Raw genomic sequence first — 25602 nt, forward strand, 5'->3', positions numbered from 1 at the left:
TTTTAGGCCTGTACCTCAGATTTCTGAATATGTTTCATGATTATTTGTCAATCTAATAGGCAAGTAGGTGATCAGCCTCCTGTGCCTGACACACACCGTCCACTTTTTGAGTCTAAGAAATGTCGGTTTCCTTACGTTTTCCTTCACCGTCCGAGCGAATGTTAAATGCGAACATAAAAAGATAGCCCATTGGTGCATAGGCGGGGATCTAACCTACGATCTCAGGGATGAAATTCGCACGCTAAAGGCACTAGGCCAACACTGCTCTATCATTCAGACCTACATACCATACACAAAAAATCATAATAAGACAAATTTGCATACAAACTGTGACGCGAGAATTTAATATACATAGAAAAGATTAAACTTGATTATAACCGGCTATTATGGCGTTGATTCGTGAGTTTTAAAATAAAAGGTCGTGTCTTTAATATAAAAACATCTTGAATGCCTTTTTTCCTGTATATCTAAGTTACTTGTCGAGATGATGGCTCTGCGTCACAGGGTTCACTTATCTTATGATCTTGGTACAATCGAAGCTCGTCTACCCACGCCCAACCCTTATTTATAGACTAATAAACCGATACATTCTGTTTATTGAAGCGAAATGTGTGTATATTTCATTCGCTCATTCATGGTTCGGTTGAAGAGATTCGGTCGGTCCCGGGTATTCAGAAAGACTTAATGTGTCTTATTAGGCTCAAACTGTGTCAGTTTTTTTTTAAACAGAAGGCAAACGGACTGGAGGCTTACTTAATGTTAAGTGATACCGCCGCCCATGGACACTCTTAGGGTGAGATCTATAGTGCGCACTTGGACTTTGCTCAGACTTTACTTACGAAAAACACTAAGGTTAAACTATGATTTAGTATATTTATAGACATTTTAACGGTGAGATTAAGCTAAGCTCAAGCTAAGACAGAAATTGATGTTTCATTTCATGCAATACCTTCTTTATTATCCTTTAAAAAAGTAAAGAATGGTTGTAGTTAAGTCTGAGCAAAGTCTAAGTGCGCACTATAGATCTCACCCTTAAAACGCACTCGCGATCCCTAGGGTTAATGCCTAATAATGCGTTGCCGGCATTTTTATAATTGCTACGCTCTTTTCTTGAAATACCCTAGGTCGTATTGATTCAGAAATACCTAATTGGGTAGCTGGTTCCACATAGTGGCGGTGCGTGACAAAAACTGCCTTAAGAAACGCTCAGTTGTGGAACGAGGTGATACAGATGGTATTTCGTATTCTGCCTTAACGTCCGATGATGAAACTCAGCCTGTGATTGGGTCTGCCTCTATCTATACCTTATAGTGCAAAGTAGGTACTAGATTCGATATCTATTGGCTGATCTGTTTTAAATTAGGACCACTTATTCTACGGAAGTGTAAAATATAATTTTATTACACAACTACTTTTAGTTTTCTTTTAATAGAGGAATATGTGCTAAATATGCATAACAATATTCATAGTCCTTACGCAAGATTTCAAGTGGGTTAAATAATAAAAGAAGGAATAATTGTATATATATTATGTGATTAAAATGGCGCCACGATTATTTTAATCCTGTTACACGTAATAACGGTTAACGTACGCCTTAATGAACACATTGTATGTGTCCGTTTCCACTTAAGTTACTTACGTTAAGGCCGAACACACTTTAAGATACATTTCTGAGTCTGATAATATTGTAGTTTTATTTATAACTAGCTGACCTGGCTAACTTCGTTCCGCCCTACAACCTTATAATATCGTTGTTACTTTAATTTAACTTATTTTAGGATTTCATTAATGTTAAGTATTACATTAATACAACTCTTTTGCAAATACAGAAATGTTTTGCTTGCCATTGCGAAAGAAGAATGGCAGTTTTACATATTAGGCATCTTCTCTCTAGCGTCAATATGGCGATACTGCATGTTAAGCACTTTCTGATATCCAACATCTTTTGATCAGGATCAAAGCATGGTTATGCATCTCCTCATTCACCTCAAGATCGGAATTTCTTGAACTGACACGAATTCGACGTAAAATGATGCGTAGTTTTGTCAACAGATGGCCATATGGTTTTTGCATTCGTAAAATTAATTAATTTATTTATTGTTATTCGATAACTTATCCGATATTTTCGGAAACAAATCCAACAAATCAAAAACCATGGCAATCGGTCCAGCCGTTCTCGAGTTATAAGTGTTGTAACAAACACGACTTCCTTTTATATATATAGTTTATAATGGTGATGAAATATTATATTTTCTCAAACTTTATACTTAAATTTGTTACGTAAATAGCAAGACCAAAAGCTAATTATAAATATTAAATTTCGTGGAAATCTTTTGAAAGCACTCCACCTTAATAACCTTTGAAAAATAATGTGGGCGTCGCGTCTAGCCTACTGTTTTTACAATAATACTAAATTGTATTAAAATATTTTTAATATGCAAGGCATTTTAAATATATAATAGTATTTTTTGTTGCTAAGGACAAAAAATATTTAGTTAATGAGGCTATATCAGCTTAAGTCTGTGTAAAATTTCACAAATTCCTTTCTTCAAAAAAAGCTGTTATAAGTTTGACCGTTATATGAGATTTTGCTTGATAATATTTCAGTACTAAGGCTAACAAAATTGTGTGCTAGGTAGTGTTAGTATATTACTACGCATTTTTCGGAAAGCCGTAAAATATCTGATCTTTGATTTCACACAAGTCAGGGTTTTTTATCCACGCATTTCTAGACTTGTATTATAAATATAATAAGTTTGTAAATAATGTCAATTATTTGGAGTCAGTTCAATTTTTAATTACTTTAAATAGTATTTAATTATAATATATGAGCAGTGTTGGCCAAGTGGCTTCGTGCGACTCTCATCCCTGAGGTCGTAGGTTCGATCCCCGGCTGCACCAATGGACTTTCTATGTGCGCATTTAACATTCGCTCGAACGGTGAAGGAAAACATAATGAGGAAACCGGCTTGCTTAAGACCCAAAAAGCCGACGGAACAAAAGGCTGATCACCTACTTGCCTATTACTTTGACAAATGATCATTAAACAGATACAGAAATCTGAGGGCCGGACCTAAAAAGGTTGTAGCGCCACTGATTTTTTATAAAATTATAAATACTTTAATAAAAAAACTATTCGAATACCTTTATGGAACTGCAGCAGTGCATAAAACTTACTTGCAGGTGCTATTACATAAAGAGAACCTTTTGGCGCTTTTTTTCTTGAAATTGCCATGTCTGATTAATTTATTAATGTTTATCTACCTTTAAACCTAGGTTTAGATTTGTTTACATTATTTATAGCCTTATACGGAAATTCTCATTGACAATTCTAACAATAGTTATTGCTTTCCTCGGAAATGCGTCGGGTTACTTTTTGTCTCATTGCGTATTTTATTTATTTCTATTTACAATCTAGACATTTTATAGACAGTAAAAAGCTTAGTACATCAGCATCATGCCACTAGTAATTTACTATAAAAGTGGATTTAGCTCGAACTTTGAAAATATATTGATTGCCGGACCAGATATTTTCAAAGTTGGATTACTTTACTGATAAATTACTATCCAACACACTTTCTGTTTAAAACAAAAGTTCCATATCGGTGCAAGCGTAAAACAATCCAGAAACATTACGACAAATTGTTCTTTCCCCAGCCATTTCCTATTATTTTGTTTAACATTATATACTTGTCTTCCAAAATTGGACTCACCGAATATGAATTTAAACGACAAACATAATGCGATTAGGGAAGTCGCCTTTTCCCACCCCTGTACATGAAAATGATTTATTGGTAAGCGCGCCTGTATATATGTTAACGTAAAATTGTAAACACCGTTAGATTGTAATCTATCTCGCGAGATTATAAACTGTCGAAAGATTGTGAACCTCAGCGTACTGCTTACAATTTAACGTATTATTATTCGGTAGATTGTACTACACTAACTTAGTTATCATTCAAACTTCTTTGGTCAATTACAGATTAATTTTACTTCCCAACAATTTCATATAACTACCGAATAATAATACGTTAATTTGTAAGCAGTTCGTTGAGGTTCACAATCTTTCGACAGTTTACAATCTCGCGAGATAGATTACAATCTAACGGTTTTTACAATTTTACGGTGACATATATATTTCTTAATAGTTAATTACCATAATTTCTTTTCAAATACTTTTTTATTTGTGGCTGGTACATAATATAAGTCCAAACAGTACCTATCTGCCACGCTACCTTTACAAAAAAAGATGTGGCTACTATACACACACTCGAATAAAAGGAAACGTTTTCTTAAAAGTGTAATTTTTCCATAGATATTAATATAGAGGTAAGTAGTAACTGTATATGCAATTTGTGTCTCGTACGTTATCCTAAAAGGGAATCTCAAGTGCGTGCCAAGAATCATTATGTCAAAACAGGTTGTTTATTAACTATTGGCTAGACGAGGAAAAAATACTGCCGTATGATATGCGGATGTAGGAAATATGCTTAGTTTCATTATGTCTTTCTTTTATGGCTGTCGAGTTTTTACCGTAATGTAGATTGATTGTGTCTTTGTCTGAGGTTTCACAATATCGTATTAAAAATAAACTTCCTTTGATTTGCTATGTTATAAAGATGGCCGTTTGTAATAGAGAAATCTTTATAACACAAACCGAGAAGAGTGATCGATATTATTGATGAGAAGAGGAGACTTAGCGCGAACTAATTCTCTGTGGAGGAAGGATGGTGGTGGAACAATTCCTTCACCTTAAAGGGAGAATCTTCGACCAGTCTTAGACCAGTGTTTATATCCTTAGCGGCCTGAACTACTTCGTTAGCGCATTTCAAGGTATAACATCTCGCAGTTTTTATAGCTGTAGAATGCAGGTCTTGCTACAACCCCCGTAAGGTAAAATCCATTACATTTTTGAAGTAACGTCAAGTCGTCTTTTCAAGCCGGTACCTATGGTATGGTATGGTTGGTGGACTCAGTTCCCGCACTTAGACTCATAATCAGTCCGATGTGCGTAAATAAGCCAGCCTAGCTCCTTCCAGAAGCACAGAAGTCTCCTGTGCACTTCACAGGCTTCACAGAGCGACCTCACTGCTCCGAGGATTTCTGCACGTTGTTTAGCCACAGCCTCGCATTCCAGGACTACGTGGGTGACTGATTCTGACCTCTTTGCCTCTTTTCGAGCCGGTAATAAGACAATTAAAAACAATATTTTTAGAAACTTTAACGATCCAAGGATTAGTTATTGTTACAGTAATAAAGTTGAAACATATATATTTGATGTATCAATATTATGATGCCGAGTGCAGTGACGTATTTATCCGCAAGTTGGCGAGTGACATTTCCGTTCGATAACTTACTGAGAGTGGAGCGTCCTGCCTCAAGGACTATTATATTGTCAACGCCGAGGAATTGTGACTTGTGACGTACTTATGTTATTGAGAAGGTTTGTTTTTTGTGTGATCTAGTATTGCCATAGATACTCATGCAAGAGCCAACGGTACATAAATATTTATGTTGGTACTTATAAATTATACATAAGAACATATATGTAGTTTGCAAAATATTTAAGATTTAGCTTAGAACCGTAGGAAATAAAAGATTGTTTGTGTATGTTTAGTGGATTAATGAATCGTTTAGATTTAGAAATAGAAGATATTTTTTGTATTTAAGATGTGTGTATAGGATAACGTCTGGTGGGTCCGCTAGTTTGATATAATACAGGTCTAGCCTGTACTTGGGGAAGATCTATAGATCCATATGGTATATGGTATACCATATCATGAAGAGGAAAGATTTGTATTGTTCGAGTAAAATATATTTGTAACGAAAAAACTTAATTACTACTGGAGATATTTAAAAAATTCTTTCGCCATTAGAATACTGCATTATCCTTAGGGGCCGTCTCCACAAGCGAGAGAATCGCGACGATACAATCGTCCTGCCACGCATTTCTATACAATCTCATAGAACGTGTCTCCACACGGCGACCTTAACGCGGCGATGCGACGGGTGGTTGAGTGCGCGCGAAACGTCATTACATCGCTGCGAGCCTGTCGCTACTGGTGGCGCGGCGACAGCGTCGCGTACTCGCCACGATACGTGGCGCTCTCGCAGAGAGCGCGCGACGTGCGTGACCATACATCAATAAAAACAATACATCCATAGTAAATAATTATTTTATTGACTGATTTAGACACTACTTATTTCGGTCTCGTCTGGCACCACTGAACTCTAAATAAACACTGAACAAAATAAGAGCACAACGTGTCGTCAAAGAAACGCGGCGATTCCGTTACGAGTCGTTGCGGATACGGTGTGATTCCGTTACGAATCGCGACGATACGCTGCACTGGCGGAATAATCGCTCGTTCGTGGAGATTACCCGACGATAAAAACGCGGACTCGTCGCGATTCTCTCGCTTGTGGAGACGGCCCCTTAATAAACTTAGTCTATATTTAGTGACAGGGGTGGTGGAACACAAAATTCTCCGTCCACCGAAGAGTCGAAATTTCGGAAAGAAGAAGAATGTATTAATAACTAAAAAAAGGTTTAGTGTTAAAAATAAGTAACTTAAGGAGAAAATAACACGATTTCGTTTAATTTCAATAAATATTCGAAGATTCCTTTATCTAATTGAAAAGCCGGGGTAAACGTTTTCGAGTCTAAATAACGTCAATCGATACCGTCCTTTCGGGTCAAGTATTTGCTCGGAGCAAACACTGCCTTTGACGTTTAAGAAACTGGGAATTTCGGTAGTAAATAGAGAAATTATTATTGGTCTAGGCCCTAGACTCTAGGGCGTATAACTTAAATTACCATAATAATTCATAGAAAACTATATCGCATCAATTGTACCTGAATGTTTGCGACTCGGTCGGTTCGAGGACAAAACAACGTTCTCTCTCCAGCAATATCCAATTCCAAGTCCTTATGAGATTCACATAATAAATTCATTTTAATATCCACGCTCATTACTATGTTATAAGTATGAGACTTAAAACATTTGTTCGGAGAAATAAACTTTTCAAATACTCTGACTTTCAAATAAATAATTCGAGAAATAATCTGAATTCGGCTTCAAGTTTCGGTTCTGTCAGTTTAATTAGTTTCTTTATTTTCTTTGATACCAATGGTGCTACAAACTTTTAGGTCTGGGCCGCAAATATCTGTATCTCTGTTCCGTGATCATTTCTAATAGGTTATCATCTTTCTGTACCTGACACACTAAGGCAGTCTATGGCATGCCGGTTTCATTCCTGTTTTGCTTCAACGTACGAGCGAGTGTTAAATGCGCACATAGACTATAAGTTCATTGGCGCACAGCCGGAGATCAAACCTACGACCCCAGGGATGAGAGTCGCACGTTTAAACTACTAAGCCAACACTTCTTATTATTTTATAGTTTCTTTCCAAGACTTTAAAGTTCTGTAATACTTCCATATAAAAACCCCATATGACCATGTTTATGTTTTTGTTTCAGCCATCATGGAAGATCAAGACAAGGATGAGGGGCCCGGCGTGCCCGATATGACGATGATGCCGCTCATCACAGAAGACGCTATAAATGAAAACCTCAAGCGGCGATATAAACACGACCTTATATATGTATCCTTTCAAAATTTTATTAATCCAAACCATTTTAGTACTAGTAAAACTATATGTATAATAGTTTTAATAAGTAATGTTTCATTGATTAATTATTATTTTTTTTGTTAAAAATACCCTAGAAAGGATAATAATTTGTTTGAAATATTTAATATTATCATGATAAAGTATGTGAAATGAATATGATATGTATAAATTACTTTATTAAAAAGAATTCTGACCCTCTAGCGTTCTTAAAAGTCGCAAAATCTTCATCTCCATATTACCTAATATTTATTTTATTTTAATGCTTGTAATTTTTATATTCCTGTTTTACCAGTGAACGTGTAGGTTGAATCTTTTCATACCACAAAACAAAACATCTCCGTGTGTCAACGGCAGCCTTTGCCCTAGTTTACTCGAGATTCTTATCCTGAAATATTCCTGTGATTTTCTTCTTATTTTCCTTAATACTTGTACAGACTTATACAGGTTCAATACTTGTGGCCGTCAATCCGTACAAGGAGCTGGGATGTTATAATTTCGTAAGTATGAATCTTCACTTTTACTACGATAACTTGCTAAGAAACATTGTCAAAAATTTACCGACTCTTTGGCGATTGGTGACGTAATAAAACTTTAATTAGCGTATGTGTAATTTAAAACAAAAACCTACATAATGTATGTAAGATTCGTAATATGCATATTAAATTACGAAACAAAACACCAACTTTAAATTAATTTCCTAAGTATTGACGTTTCAAAAATGAACAGCCTCACAAAAGCTTGAAACGAAAACTACAATGAGATAGAGGTGCATAAAATCCATGAATGGTTCGCGCCAAGGTCATTGTTGCTAAGTGGACAATGCTCTATGGAAGCGTCAAACTGTGCTTTTTATATCTATTGTCAGGACGCTGGTGACTAAAACAACTTGTTTAAATGTTTCGCATCCGTTGATGTTTCGAGTCACATCTGTGTTTATTCTGTTGACCTCATTGTTGCTTTAAACAATTTTCAGCGCCATAACGCTGCTAACGTTGCTCTTGTCTGTAAATATTTAAAGAATATTGTCGCCAAAGTGGCTCTTCGGCTTTCCGGGTAGCCCGCAGCACCATCAAATATTGCAGGCTTTCAACTCAGGCCAGGGGAATTCTCGTTAATATAAAAATAGTAACAGAACGTTTATTGGTACTCTGAAAGAAATCTGAGCTTTTGATTCGGTTGTATTTAGTAAGAGAACATTATACCTATTTCTTTTGATGTATAACTTTAGTAAGAAAAAAATTGTATTGTCTTTTATTGACATAACTTTTAGATACAGAAAAACACTTTTTTAACGGATTTGAAGTTATGTTTTATTATAAATTTACAATTATTGAACATAATTTTAAATTTAACCGACGTTTCGCGTGCTTTACAGCGTGCGTGGTCACGACAAAAGGTGTTGAATGTCAAAAAGTATCACAGCTGTAGAAAAAGTTGTGTTATCTGTATTTATTTCCTCGGAGTTGGTATCGACTAAAAAAGTGTTTTTCTAAGAAAAAAATTATTTAGTACTTATAATGAATCTCGGTCTTACAGGAGGATATGCAAACGTATCGTGGCAAAGCGTTTGGTGATCTTTCTCCACATGTCTTCGCATTGGCAGAATCAGCGTACAGCTCCTTACAGGTAACAAATAGCAGCTCTCGTTTTTAAGTCGGTTAAATTGTGACCCACCTAAATCGTGTACAAACGCCAGTGGGCGTTCCTAATTTCATTCAGAGAACGAATGTAATATGTTGTTTTCTCCACACATACTTCACGAAGCTTTTCTTAAAGTATTATTTTAAGTTTATCGGGTACTATTAAATAATACTTAATAAGATCTTTTACATAAACCACTTTAACTTTTAATCACCACTCAATCATTTTAATTAATTAGTAAGAATATGTAATGAATAAAAAAAACGTACTATAGGTTTAAAGTAAAAAAAATCGGTTGTCTATAAAGTCGGTTTACTGACGATTGTTGAACGTGACAACGTCATAAGAAACGCTGCCGATCGCGGTGGCCGATTGTGCCTCTTTGTCGCTCTTTCCGCGCTCTCGCTTGCACTTCAACCATTAAATCGAACGCCTCAGAGCGAGGTAACGCCGCATGGGTCATGTTTTTTCGTGCGTGCAGCTGGGTCCATCGAATTATAAGACGTTGTCACGTCAAAAACATTCGCTACATTTATTATCGGTGACACGAGTGGTAAAAACACGCTTTAGCTATTTGAGTATTTGTCGAGAATTTTGTTACTAAAGTCTCAAATCAATTATGAATTTTAGAATGGCGAGAAAAATCAATCAGTTGTGATATCGGGAGAGAGTGGTGCCGGGAAAACGGAAACAACAAAACTAATTCTTCAGTACCTCTGCGCGGCTGGTGGACAGGCTTCGTGGGCTGAACAGCAGATCCTCGAAGCCAACACTGTATTAGAAGCGTTCGGTATGTATAGAAAACTTATGTTACAGAATTTGCTGTATTCAAATAGTATTTTAGAATTACATAAGTTGATAGACAGTCAATAAATTATGTCGGGCTTCTGGACTATTACTTAGTATTTACTCTGAGACTTGCTAACTACACTATTATAATTCCCTCTCGTTATTAGCCATTTAATTAGCTTCAACGTTTATTTAAGACTTATTTTTAAAAAAAACTACATTTAGAATATGATACAACATTTCTTTTAAATAAATTCTTCTACGATTAACACTACGTTCTACTCAAATAATGTTTCCGGAAGCAAATTGACAATTTATAGTATATCTAAGTCGCTTAAGTGTCTATAAAATTTTATAAATCCCTACGATACGAGACCCAATTAAATTTCGTTTTAAAAATAATTTACCAAATCTGTCCAGGCGCTATCGATCGCTCGATAGCGCCTATGGTCATGAATATAAAAAGATTCCCATACGATTTTCATAGAGTTATTTTTTAAGCCTATTAAAATTATATTTAATGTTTAATATTTATCCTTTCAGGAAACGCAAAGACAGTGCGAAATGATAATTCATCGCGTTTCGGCAAGTTTGTTGAAGTTCGACTCGACCATCGTGGAGGTATAAGAGGTGCAGTGTTGAGAGATTTTCTTCTCGAACGAGCGAGGATCACTGGCCCAGCGCCGAGAGAAACCAACTATCATGTCTTCTATCAATTGGTAGAGGGCGCAAGAGTACGTTATTTGCATTTGTTATTCGTCATAAAGTATTTTACTAATATTTTAAGTTGAGAGATGTGCAATTGTTAATATCTAATTTAAGATGGCAAGAAACACATATATATAGTAAAATGGAAAGAGTCATAATACTATTCTCATAAATATAACGATAATAATGAATTGTATTCCTCGGAGAATAACCATTTAACTTTCTTTTTTTTTCTATATATTTTCCTTCTTCCTATCCGCTGCACTCTTGACAGAGCGGTCGTGATCGCTAGGAAGTAGTTGTAGTAGTAGGGGCAGATGTGATGCGCTTCACGACGCTTTGCCATCGTTGCCTATTAGTGGTCATCCTGCTGCATTGATTGAGAGAGTCTCCTACGGCAGACTTAATTTGGTCAGTCCAACGCGTAGGTGACCTTCCGCGCGGTCTAGTGCCTTCCACCTTCCCCTGGATATATATATTTTATATATCTATTATATATATATTCTATATATTATATATATATTCTATATATTTTATATATAGATTTTTCTAACTTAAAACCTATCCAACAACAAGTTCTTTCACGTATATCAATTTACTAATACGTTCAAATTATATTTTCAGCATAATGCAGAACTCAAGAACATCCTTCGCCTTCGAGATGGTGTCACCTTCAAGTACCTTCGACCTGAAGATGAAGAGGCAAGAAGTCGTGGTGGGGAACAGGGCAAGCTTGAGGCGTTACAACTGGCCCTAACAGTGCTCCAAGTGCCACCACACATGTGCGAAGGCTTATTCAAAGTTTTGGCTGCGGTGTTGTGGCTGGGAAATATACAGTTTCAGGTACAAACATTCAAAAAATTGTATCGTATTTTTTTATATATAATATTATAAAAAGTATTTGGTTTAAACAAATAAATCGGCTCACAATGAAGTGTGTATTCCCAAAAGCGTCTTCTACCATTTTTGTTGTATGATCTTCAGAGTGCCGCACAATCAAATTTATGTATGTATCATGAAGTCTCTAGGAAAAGCTTTTAAATGATCACAGAGATATGACCCATCTTCATGGATAGCACTCATAACTGACACAGTTTTCATTATGATTCTAAGAAACATGTCATAATTCAAAAGTCAAAAATCATTTATTCATATAGATGACACAATGTACACTTATGAACGTCAAAAAAGAAATATACTGGGCGTGTTTGGCCGAAGTAAGTACTTACTAAATTTAGTAAGTCACTTACTATGCTTACAAAATTTTCGGCCGGGACACAAAATAAGTGCTAACGCAGTAAGTATGGCTTAATATACGACGCCATTTTGCTTATTGTTGATGTAAACAAAACGGACAGGAACAGACCTGTCATTATCGATATTATCCACTGGGTCATTTAATATTTCTTCCAATAAAATATTTCTCATAAAATTATCCATTTGAAACTATTCACAGGTATTAAATTATATTCCTAAATTTAGTACTGTCAATTATATTCAGTCTATGAGGTTATGTACGGGATATGACATAAACCGGTGTTTTGTGTTATGTTAATAAGCCAGTAAGTCTGTCCTGGCCGAAAAGCGCTACAGTCAGCTTGTAAGACTTTAATTTTTTTATGCTTACTGGCTTACTAAGTTTAGTAAGTACTTACTTCGGCCAAACACGCCCATTAAATGCTTCCAATTTTACATTTACTGCCAGTTCTCAAATCAAGGGCGTAGAACGGAAGAGAAGAACTGGCAATAAACTCTCCGCCACTCTTTTTAATAGCCTTAAAAACTTAAGAAAGATTTACTGTGGTACTAAACAATTCTAACATATACCTAATTTCAACCTAAATATCAAAAATTACTTGCAGTACCTTTGCCTGACAGGAAGGTACTTTGATGACTAAGGAAGTAAAATGGAAATATTAATTTTCCAGGATATAGACGGTGAACGTACCACACTGGCTTCAGAAGACGCAGAGGCTGTAGATGCAGTAGCTAATTTATTAGGATTGGCTCCGCCCACCGCACGACGAGTACTATTGGAGAGACAGATCAACGTGCGAGGCAATGTCACAGATATTCCGTTTAGATTGCCCGAGGTGAATTATCGTAAATTAAACATAAACTACGCTTTAATAAATAATGTTACATATCTAAAAAAAAAAATCAGTTAAGTTTAGCTGCGTTGCAAAACATTATTAAGCTTAAATTTTTCTTTGTTATTTATTATTAAAAAATATTAAAAGCTGATCCGCTATTTAGCTTTAAAGACGCTCAACAATAAAACCTCATAATAAATGTATGATTTTATAGATTCATATGTATTAATTAACCGCGTTTTATATTAATATATTTTTAAATCAAATTTATTTAAACTTTTTGATGGCTCCTGATACGTCAGTAAAGAGTAGTAACTAAGATTAGAAGTTTAAAAAGAAAACTTTTTAAATTTGTAATATTTTTATATTTATAAATTTTTTATTAAAAAATTTTTTAAATACTGTTAATTTGTGTTGGAATCAAATATTTCCATTTTTTTATATTAGAAGTGGTAATTTTTCTTTCTTAAAGCTTTACAATTTAAAAAAAATATTATTGCATACCCATAGTGTCAGTCACTATAATCTTGATTTTTTAAGTAAACGGCCGCTCTGCCTATACTTCATTGAAATGTCTTTACTTAAAACATGTATATGATAAACTTCTATGATTAGAATAACAATTTTGTTTTTACCATTACAGGCAAGAGAAAACCGTCACGCTATGGCCCGTGCTTTGTACTCTCGAACATTTGCCTGGCTCGTCCGTCATGTCAACAGCTGTTCTGCACCTGGAAGAGAGGCGAGACGGGCTTTAGGAGTTCTAGATATTTTCGGCTTTGAGAATTTCGCATCTAATTCTCTTGAACAGCTATGCATCAACTATGCGAATGAGAAACTCCATATGTTCTTCAACAATTATGTGTTCGCGTTGGAGCAAGAAATTGTAAGTACATGTTATTAGTTAAGAAAAATTTGGAGGGATGTGAATTCGATGTATATAGTATAAGATCCCGCTATACAACGACCTTCACCGAGATGCTTATTTAATGAAACTTATTTTATATTTAATTTAATATGTCAATAAATATAATTCATATGGGTTGCCTAGCAAATTTCAGTCCAGAGTATGTTTAATTAATATTTTAAAAAAAAAATTTGTTTTGTAATTTGCATGTAGTAAATTTTTTGAACTTTTTTCAATCAATATTTTTAATCAGGGTAGTATTATATATGTATCACTTTAACCTTCTTTTATACTAAAGATGTATATATACTTTAGTGTCACATAAAAAATAAACACATAAATAATTAATTGATTAAAAACAACCTAACGTTTGCATATTCTATGGGCTTCATACATTCGATTGGTATAGAATTTATCTAATAATCATACCGGTGAAATGTTTAAAAAAATATTTTTTTTTTAAATTAATTAAACATAGTCTGGACTGAAATTTACTAGGCAACCCATATGGATTATATTTATTGACATATTAAATTATATATAAAATAAGTTTCATTAAATAAGCATCTCGGTGAAGGTCGTTGTATAGCGGGATCTTAGACCAATAGGTCTTTTGAAACTATTGCGATTATTTTGACGTAAAAATATCAATTCAAATAACAAGTCACAATACTATACACGAAGACAAATATGTAACTTGTATTATAATGTGTATTAAAATATTGCACACCATTACAGTACCGTCAAGAAGGTATAATATACAACCAAATACCATTCACGGACAATGCTGCCTGCTTAGAATTGCTCGAGAAACCACCAAGAAGTCTGCTCAAACTGCTCAGCGAACAATGCCATATGCCTAAGGTAATTTTTACAACGCAAATTCCTCAATTTGGATATGGATAGATAGATAGATTTTTTTTTAACTTACTATTAGATAAGTGATAGGGATCTTCTTAATGCAGTATTCCTTATAAAATTATAATAACTTAACCTATTATATAATTATGATTCAAAAATGTGTGTTATATTGCCAGGGCTCTGATAGCGCATACCTAACCAACATTCAAGGTGAATTCGGCGACCATCAGACGTTCGTGAAAGGATCCCGTAGAAAATGGGAAGAGGAATTCGGCGTACAACATTATGCGGGCACGGTTACGTACAGCGTACACGGGTTCGTCGATAAGAATCGAGATACCCAACAGGACGCGTTCATAGACCATCTTAGTCGATCCGCTAATCCATTTGTACGGGAATTGGCGGATTATGTACAGGATTTGGCACCGCCTGGACAGGTAAACTACGCATTCTAAAATTTTCACCATATCCACCATAAAACCAAACGATTAAATTAAATAGTTAAAGAGTAACAATCGGTTTTTGTATGGAAAATTTGAGCAGCGCTCCGTGGCCGCATTTGGAACTAAACGAATGAACATGCACCGATTTAATAGAACTATAGAAGTTTTATATTGTATTATCTACGCATTCCATGTATCAACAATATTATTATCTTGACTTTATGAAAGAAAATTGGGGGATGTACATGGGGTGAAAACATTTGAAAATTGTATTTTCTACCAATAAAAAACTAAAGTTTATTTATTTTTCAGGACGTTTCTCTATCGAGTCCCGGTTCAACAAGTACAACACAACGAGGCACTTCTAAAGGACGGCCAACTGTTGTCGACACCTTTAGAGCGCAATTGCAGTCGTTAGTCGACATGTTACAAGTTACTGATGTTTGGTAAGTATCTATTCTTTATATAATAGTTGCTAAGTTTGTAAATTAACTCGATTAAACACATTAAGGTTATTTTAACTTATTCCAATGGGGCACAAAAGAGACATATATACATTGACCAATTCCCTTTAGAAGGAAAGAACAAATAAGTGCGCACATAGAAATAAAAATCAATTGCTAAAGCCGGAGTTTGAACGCACGAACTCTGGATTGAAAAACTTCGCAAAATGTTTTCTCAATTTTCATACATTTTTTTTATTTTTAAGAATACATTTAAATTATTAATATGTTAATACTATATACACCTACAGAAATAAATTTGTAGCAATATTATTAAAATATTGAACCCATGTTCAAAGGTCTATATTATGAATAACTATTTCCAGGTACGTCCGTTGTATAAAGCCAAACGAAAACAAAGTGGCTGGTAAATTCAATGAAAAACTTGTATTGGAACAACTCAGATATTTGGGCATGAACGAGATAGTACGGATCCGAAGAGACGGGTACCCGGTTCACTTACCAGCACCGCTGTTCCGAGCTCGGTACAGATGCCTCTTACCCCATCCGAGGCCCTTAGAACCGGATATAACGTGAGTATATGTCAAGGTTGTCGTTGCGGGTAGGCGCAAGTTGAATATCGAGTCCTCACAAAATAACCAATTAAAAATAGAAATAAGTGAGAATACACAATAAAAAGTAAATTTCAAACTGAACCAGGAGAAGATATACCACAGGCAAACGTATCTGCCTCATTATTAGTGTAAAAAATAGAACATTTTCACGTTTTAATTTGTGTTATTGCAACGGTGACTTTTCGTTTCGACTAAAACAATTGAAAGTGCGTGTACAAATCTAGTGCAAGTGACTTGGAACAAAGATCAGTCAATTTTTGTTGATATTACTACAAAAAGAAGAAAAAACTACGACTTTGTAACAGTGATGTTAAACGGGTATACGTGACTTGAGGCGACCTAATATTACATTAGTCACTCCTTGCAAACGTCACTCAAGAAAGAAACTGTTCAAGTAATTCGTCCTCTTCGTCATACAGTCTCTCGGCGTCGCAGATAAGCTGTGTTCCTGAATCGAACATTTGTATCGGCCCGAGTTCAAACCTAAACACGGAATATTGAAACTTCAATTAATTTCAAATTTTTGTTTTTATAATTTTATTTGAAGATATCGAATCTATTTTTAACGGATAGAATATAAAAGGAAAAAAAATTCTGTAAAAAAAAAAAAAAATTAGAAACAACATTTCAAAGTATGGACAAAAAAGAAATGGAATACCTTATAGAATCGATACACCAAAAGCTGTGCGAAAAGTTGGAAGATCAGACGAGAATTATAACAGAAAGTGTAACAAAGTCCGTCGTAAGCAGTATAAATGTGAAGTTAGCAGAATTAACTGAAGAAAACAAGAAACTTAAATCGGAGATCGTTGTTCTAAAAGATAAAGTAAAATTCCTTGAAGATGGGAAAAGGAAAAATAATTTAGTATTTTTTGGCATACATGAAAACCAACAAGAAGAACCTAACCTGCTTACACACATGCTGAAGTTGATAAATAATTCAACTGGTTTATCCTTGGACCCTAAAGAGCTAAGCTCAGCTTATAGACTAGGCAAAAAGAGTGAAAATCCTCGCCCAGTCCTCGTTAACTTCACTAGCCTTTGGAGAAAATACGAGGTACTGAAAAATGGAAACAAACTCCCATCTAACATGTATGTAAAAGAAGATTTTTCCAAAGAAGTATTAGAAAAAAGAAAACTATTACAAACCGAACTAAAAGCTGAACGTGCTAAAGGGAAAACTTGCCACATTATAAAAGATAAGCTCGTTATATACGAGAATACGCGTGAGAAATCTGAAAAAAGAAAAAGAAACTTCTCCGAATCGCCGAAACAATATCAACCCCAATCAACAAGCAAAAAAATAAACTTACTTGATTACTACGAAGCGCATGGCTCGAATTCAACGCCGAAACAGCAAAAAAACTAGCATGCGCCCCTGACCGCTCGAACCAACATAATTCTTTCAAACACAACAACAAAAGACAAAACGCACTATCCACCCCAAGCCGGCTGGTCACCGTGGGGGCTGTCGACCACTCCCTTCCAGCTCAGAAACGAGATGAGAAGATTCACAAAAACATTACAAGTTCCATCACTCCAAGCCGAATCGAAAATAAGATACTTTATATCGCCACTCTGAACTGTCTATCATTGAGAACACACGAAAAACTTACCGAGCTAGAGTTAGCTCTTTTAAAGATAAACTGGGACATATTAGGATTAAGCGAAATAAGAAGAATAGGCGAAAGCATTGAAGATCATAAAGAGTATATCTTCTATTATAAAGGCGAAACAAAAGGATCCTATGGAGTAGGCTTTATGGTTAAAAAATACTTACAGCCAAATATAGAAGAATTCAAGGGCATATCAGATAGAATAGCCATTCTTAATATAAATTTTCCAGGTTTCAAGGACAAATGGTCAATTATACAAATTTATGCACCTACTGAAAATCATGAAGAACATACCAAAGATAAGTTTTACAACCAATTGACTACAGTTTTACAAAATACTTCCAAAAACATCATAGTTATGGGCGATTTCAATGGTAGAATAGGACGCAGACGTCCTGGTGAAGAGAACATCATAGGCGACTTCGGCTTCGGCCCAAGGAGCAAAAATGGAGAACGAATGCTCAATCTCGCTCTCGAAAATAATTTAGCATTCATGAACAGTTTCTTCAAAAAAGTTACGGCGAAGAAGTGGACATGGATATCACCGGACGGACGCCACAAAAATGAAATCGACTACATCGGAACCAACAATAGGAAACCCTTCCAGGACGTTAGTGTATTAAATCAACTCAACTTCAACACCAATCATCGATTAGTAAGAGCCACCATAAAATGTATCGAACCAAAGAAAAGTAGAAATAAATACAACACAAAAACAAAGCTAATGATAGTAAAACAAATCCCTGACAACGAAGTCAAAAACCAGATAGAAGGAAAATATATCAATGAAGTAAATGAAATACTTGGAACTCTAAGTCGCAATCCCCCAAAAACTAACAAGAAACAAATTGGAAAAGAAACTCAAAAGCTAATGGAAGAAAGAAAACAGCTCTTAAAACTTGGAAAAAACAAGCAAAATCTAAAATTGATATCAGAAGTAAGTAAGAAAATTAGTAACAATATTAAGAAAGAAAGGAACAAAAGAAGAATAGAAGCACTTAATTACCACATAACCAAGACAGGAGGAGTTAAAAAAGCTCTAAAAGAACTCGTAGAAACAAAACAATGGATACCGAACATTAAGAACTACGTAGGCAAACAACAGACGAAAAGAAAAGATATATTGAAAACTGCAACAGACTTCTATAGAAACCTCTACTCACTAGAGACTGATAATACTTTACAGAATTCAGTAAATCTTGAACAAGACGAAGAAGAGGTACCTAAATTTCTCCTTTCAGAAACGGAGCATGCTATCAAAAGCCTAAAAAATGGAAAAGCGCCTGGACCGGATCACATAACTAATGAGATGATCAAAGTATCATCAGCAGCACCAGGGAACCTAAGAAAACTTACTGAACTATTCAACACCATACTAAAAACGGAATACATACCTTCCCAATGGACGAAGAACATAATTACACTGCTCCACAAAAAGGGTGACAGGAACATCATAGAAAACTATAGACCTATAAGCCTTATGTCCAACATGTATAAAGTTTTCTCCAAAATGATCCTGCGAAGAGTAACGAAGGCAATGGATGAACAACAACCCATGGAACAAGCTGGATTCAGATCCGGATTCTCAACTGTAGATCATATACATGTTATAAAACAGCTAATACAAAAGTGCAAAGAATACGGAAAAGCACTATACATCGCTTTTGTAGACTACAGTAAAGCATTCGACTCTATAAAGCACGATTCCCTCTGGAGAGCCTTAATACAACAAGGTATACCAAAAAAATACATACGTATAATTAGAAATATATATACAAGTAGCACGGCTTATATCAAACTAGAGACAACGGGTGAAGAATTTCCTATAGCCAGGGGTGTGAGACAGGGCGATCCTTTGTCCCCAAAACTCTTCTCAGCCATTTTGGAGAGTTTATTTAGAAATTTGGAATGGGAAAATGTCGGCATAAACATAAACGGCAGACAACTGAACCACCTAAGATTCGCAGACGATTTAATGATCATTTCAGATAACGCAAAGACGCTTCAAACTATGCTGCAACAGCTGACAGAAGCAAGCAAGATAGTTGGGCTTTCTATGAACAAATCTAAAACGAAAATAATGACAAATAGAGAAACTATTATGATACAAATAGGAGGAGATGCTATCGAATATGTTGATCACTACGTATATTTAGGGCAAATAATATCATTTCATGACCAAATGGATCTTGAGATAGAAAGAAGAGTGTCTAGCGCCTGGAAGAGATTTTGGTCACTCAAGGAAGTACTTAAAAGTAAAGACTTCCCAATAGTAGCTAAGAAAAAGGTGTTCAATCTATGTATCCTACCATGTGTTACATACGGCTGCGAGACTTGGGCTTTATCTCAGAAACATCTTCTAAAGTTGAGAACATGCCAAAGAGGAATGGAAAGAAGCATGGTGGGTGTAACACTGAGACATCGAAAAAGAGCAGAAGAGATCAGATCAACGACCAAAGTAGAAGACATTATAAAGAAAATAAGGCAGTTGAAATGGCGCTGGACTGGGCACATGACGAGAGATAGCAGGTTGAAATGGACAAAAATAATTACAGAATGGCAACCACGAGATGGAAAAAGGAAAAGAGGAAGACCGACCAAGAGATGGGCAGACGATATTAAGATAATAGGAGGCACAACTTGGACAAGAAGAGCTAATAACAGAAAAGAATGGAAACAGCTGGAAGAGGCCTACGTGTCACAGGACACGCTGATTACCAAAAACGGGTCATATGATGCATTAGACTAAGTTTTATTTATGTGTTAGAATTAAGTGTTTTTTTATGTAACTTAAATAATTGTTATTACATTGTATGGGTGTCAGCAATAAAGGCTATTTATTTATTATTATTATTATTATATGTCAAGGAGTGGACTATAAATAAATCAGTTGTTGACCATGGGCGTCAATAACAGGTTCCTATGGTCGCACTTTCTACCTAACATTAAGATTGTAAACCAAATATCATGCTTTGTTTGAATTAAAAGAAATATTAATTCAAGTAGGCAATTTTGTTTTTAGTATGTATAATATTATTGTAATGAATGCCGATGCTTTGGTGGACGGAGAAATTATGACCAATTTCTTTTCTTTAATAAAAATAAATAATACATAAATATAAACAATTTTACTTGACTCGAGATGGTTATTGTTCGAACTTATCAATTTGAATAACTGAAAATCCAAAATCATTCAAAATAATTTCTATGTGTTTTAAAAGTAACTTATACTTTAATGCTTAATAAAAAAATATTGGTTTCTGTTTATCAAAGTAGAAAAAAAAATAAAATACGTTTATTTTGTAACATAAGATACAGGTCATCACTTATTCCACGTCATTAAATTTGAATCTGTAGGCATCCCTACTCATCGGCAAAAAAGACAGAGGGTGTAGGCCGAGAGAAAAAACTCTCGGTACTCTTTTAAAATAGCAAATTAATTAGAAGTAGCCTGTATAGCACTAGTCCCAGGCCCTTTTATCAACTAGATAATTCAATTTATGGAGTATAAAATAGAAAGTGATATTTCAGAGACATTATGTTACTCGTAAATGCACCGAAAGACGACTGGCAAATTGGTCATACTAAAATATTCATGAGGAGTTCAGTACACGCGCCTCTTGAAGCTAAGAGGACAGCGTTGCTTCAGTCTTCGGCGTTACTCATTCAAAAGGTATAATTTTCTTATTCAATATACTATGTTTTATACCACCTTGAAAACTCAAATTACGTTTTGATGTGGGGTAGAAAAAAATCAGTATTCTAAGAGGAGGACGTACCCGGTTCATTAAACATTAATTATTGTAGGTACAAAGACCCGACCTTGATATCAACAAACAGTCCTAGTTTCTATCTCTATATATATAAAATTCTCGTGTCACAATGTTCGTTCCCGTACTCCTCCGAAACGGCTCGACCGATTCTTATGAATTTTTTATGCATATTCAGTTAGTCTGAGAATCGGCTACTATTTATGTTCAAACCCCTTAGTGATAAGGGGGGTCCACCCCAACTTTTTATGATACAGCATACAAAAATACATACAACCCCTATTTTTTATTAGTTAACTAATCTTATGACTTGAACTCAATGGTTTATTCCGTAAAATCGAACAGTCTCCGGGATAGCATAGCAAAATGATCCATGTTGGTATGTACTAAAAAGGTAGGCTAAGTAAAATCACATTAAGTAGAAACGAAGTTCGCGGGGGCAGCTAGTTATAGTTATAAAATCTTCCATAATTATAAAATATACCTTAATACAGAGACATCACGATGCTATTACAAATCCAGAAAAATTAAAATAAACTTGCTACTTGTGTCTATGGTATAGGCTCTGGACAACTTTGTTGAGTAAGAAACTGTCTTTATCTTCTAAAGACTTTAATATAATTTGTAAGTCGTCGAGCCAAAAACATTTCCGCGTTGATTAAGGTACCGCTTATCATTTGTTAATCAAATTTCAACTCTCTGCAGTGGTACAAAGGTTCGATATCGCGTCGTCAATATCTTCAATGGCGGAAGGCGGCAATCGTACTTCAAGCTGCGTGGCGAGGCTGGTACGAAAGAACTGTCTTTTTGCGACTTCGAAGAGCAGCTCTTACACTGCAGAGGCATCTGAGAGGAGCCTTTGCGAGAGAAGTTGCTGCTGCTTTGAGGGAAATGAAGAGAGTCAATCAGGAGATGAAATTGAGGGAAGAGAGGAATAGGTATGTTCCATGCTGTATGTAATTTACATATCTTTGTGCAGTGGAAAATTAGTACATAAAAATGAAAAAAAATTAAAATGTTTTTCTTTAATACCATAAACCTTTTAAAATTAAACAGCACATTTGTTATTTGTTCCGTTATATTCTTTAAAGTAACAAAGTTATTAAAAATAATTTAATTTATATGGACAATACATTTCATCTTATATATAAAATTCTCGTGTCACAATGTTAGTTACCATACTCCTCCGAAACGGCTTTGACCGATTTTTATAAAATTTTATATGCATATTCAGTAGGTCGTGAGAATCGGCTGCTATCTATTTTTAGTGATAAGGATTGTCAACCCCTAACATTTTAACATTTTATTTTTATTTTTTGGACGAATTTTTATACTAATACATACAACCCTTAATTTTCACCCCTCTACGATCAACCCCTATTTTTTATTATGGATAGTCTATATTTTATTGAACTCAAAATCAAATGTTTCCTATAAATAATATACATGGCAAAACGACGTTTGCCGGGTCAGCTAGTATAACTGTAAAATCATTTTAAACGAATTAAGACTATTTATTAAATAAATTTTTTTCACTTCCAGCCTTGCCGAAAAAGCAGAACAAGAGCGCGCAGAGTTGGAAAGTATGGCGGAGAACCTACGCGGTATAAACTGTTCCGCTCGCGCAGAATCCGTTAATTTAGACAATCTCTTCGATTTCTTGGCGGATGTACCAGCCCAAAGGGGCGCGCCAGATGGACAACCAGCTCATCAACCCACCATCAATGAGATTGGAGACTCTATTGAACGGCTGGCTGATGATTTGAATCAGGAGGTAAGGAATTCATAACTCTGTTGACGCCAGCATATGGTGTTATGAAGAAAAGTTAAGAAATAAAATAGGGTAGTAATTATAAATTACCTAATTTTTTAATTAAATTTCTACTACTTCTTCTTCTAAGGATAATGGTATAATTTTAAAAAAATATTATTAAAAAATAATTGTATTTCCAAAAACTTTATCTGAAATAGTAATACGTACGTTAGCTAGTCACGTACGTACGAAACGTTGTTGTGCATCGTATACTATTGCTGATGAATATATAATATTTTCACTGTAATTACCTATGTACATGTACATAACGTAATTTACAATACATAGGTATCAATAGTAGTGGTAGGGGAGCCCACGATGCTAAATGGGGATTTACTCGAGCGTCGTAGAGACCTATTGGGATGCAAAGCTTAGATAATAAGAAGAAAAAAATGTTATATGATATATACCTTTTCATCGGTGGGGGAAGCGGCTATAGATTGTTAAATATGTAAAAAAAAACTGTTGCATGGACATCCTCGAGCGCGTCAGATATTGATAGCATCAATGCCCTACGTATTTTTAATAATGTACGTATGTTAATCTGATCGTTTGCATGATGCGGGTGGTTGTATTTAAGGGTTGAAAATGAAAAAAAAAAAAAATTATCGAGCGCGTCAGATTTTCTAAGGGAGTGTTAAGTGCACCAAAAAAAAAGCTCTCATTCACTAATCTGACGATTTCGATGGGACGCAAACCCACGGCCATTTTATTTGCAAAAAAAAATCGCAATTTTGAAATACTCAAGCGCGTCAGATTAAGATATATGTGGTTCATCTTTATGTTCTAAACGTACTGTGTCATAATCTGACGATCATCTAGAGGGATTCGCCTAATCTGATAAATTTTTTTTAGAAAAACGGTTCACCTAAAGGGCCATCCCTGCAACTTCCCGCTAATTCCATTCCTGGGCGCTTAAAATTGATATTTTGAGCTCGCTGAGTTCAAAGAAATAACATTTCTATGCATTTGAGCTCTCCCAGCTCGAAAGTCTGATAGAAGTTTCATAGAACACTATTTTTGGAATTTTCAAACCGCAATAACTTTTGAATGGATCAAGCAATTTTCACGCAGTTGGCGGCATTCGACGCAGTTTTATCATCATCATAAGTAATTTAGCAATTTTAATTGATCGAACCACAAATTTCGGAGTAATCCCGAAAAAACACTTTTTCGGGTTTCTTTCGTATCTCTCGAACTAATCAACCGCTTTTGACCAGCTTGGTGGCGATCGACGTGGTTTTTTCAAGCTCAAAGGCGGATTAGTTTTTGAAGTTGATCGATAAAGAAACCACTTTAAAAAAAAAATTCTTATTTTTTTAAGATTTTTCAAAATTTCTCAAAATCTATCGGTCCGAATCGGTTCAAATTCACAGGAAATGTAATTTTGAGGGAAATATTTAGAACGCCATTTAGTAGATTCCGATCGGTTTAAGGAAATGTAGGCATCACGCAGCTGCACGCATTTAACTTTATCGACGAATTTTTGTGATTTCGGCTTGCGGAAATCGTCAGATTATATATTTTTCATTATTCTTGAATTATTTCCTTCAAAATAAAAAAAAAATTAGCTACGCTCGAGAATGTCGAGATGACGTTTTTTTTTTACAACTTTGTTGCCCTCCCCTTTTTTTCCGTCACTCTCAAATTGTCAGATTAGTGGAATATACACTTTTTAGGATGTAATTAACTCACCCTACCTTAATCTGACGCGCTCGGGAATTTCTGATGGTCAATTTTTTTTTACTAATCTGATCCTGTCTCCTTCACGCGCGGCCTTATATATGGGCCTCATATTTTGTGGAGGTACTTAAGCGGGTACAAGGTATCCCCCTATATATTAATCTGCCGCGCTTTAGTAAATCCCGAAATCCCCTCTTGGGCTCCCCTACCATAGATAGAAGAGCTATTTTGAATAGAAATCATTACATTCATATATATACTAAAGAACGAGACCATGAAAATTTTGGTCATTTTTGGAATCGAAAAAGAAGCTTATTTGTTACTTGTTTTAAACAATAATTTCACACTATATTTTCAGTTGGAACACGTCCTAGCAGAAGAGATGAGTGAACTAACTAAGCACCCAGACCAACGGAAGCCTGATGGTGCACCATCTGATGCCTTTCCACCACCACCACCACCCCCAAACTCACTACCCTTACACTCTATACTACACCCGGCGACACCTGTCTCCATGAATGGTATTGTCAATGGGTCACCTGAGAATATGACGAATTCAATGAACGG

General features: G+C 35.2%; 1 protein-coding gene across 2 annotated transcripts in view; it reads left to right on the plus strand.

Annotated features, from left to right (window-relative positions):
- LOC125054415 (myosin-I heavy chain) overlaps positions 1–25602 on the plus strand; it is an 88550-nt gene that overhangs the window by 46815 nt on the left and 16133 nt on the right. For both annotated transcript variants that reach the window (XM_047656296.1, XM_047656297.1), the window contains exons 4-19: positions 7482–7606; positions 8068–8130; positions 9170–9259; positions 9905–10064; positions 10607–10797; positions 11396–11614; positions 12700–12864; positions 13508–13750; positions 14510–14635; positions 14809–15069; positions 15388–15521; positions 15905–16111; positions 21301–21442; positions 22245–22477; positions 23082–23313; positions 25394–25601. In XM_047656296.1, the coding sequence (XP_047512252.1) occupies positions 7487–7606; positions 8068–8130; positions 9170–9259; positions 9905–10064; positions 10607–10797; positions 11396–11614; positions 12700–12864; positions 13508–13750; positions 14510–14635; positions 14809–15069; positions 15388–15521; positions 15905–16111; positions 21301–21442; positions 22245–22477; positions 23082–23313; positions 25394–25601 (2794 nt within the window). In that variant the 5' untranslated portion in view covers positions 7482–7486. The remainder of the gene's footprint in view (positions 1–7481; positions 7607–8067; positions 8131–9169; positions 9260–9904; positions 10065–10606; positions 10798–11395; positions 11615–12699; positions 12865–13507; positions 13751–14509; positions 14636–14808; positions 15070–15387; positions 15522–15904; positions 16112–21300; positions 21443–22244; positions 22478–23081; positions 23314–25393; position 25602) is intronic.

Source organism: Pieris napi, chromosome 12 (assembly GCF_905475465.1).
Source record: "Pieris napi chromosome 12, ilPieNapi1.2, whole genome shotgun sequence".
Taxonomy (NCBI): domain Eukaryota; kingdom Metazoa; phylum Arthropoda; class Insecta; order Lepidoptera; family Pieridae; genus Pieris; species Pieris napi.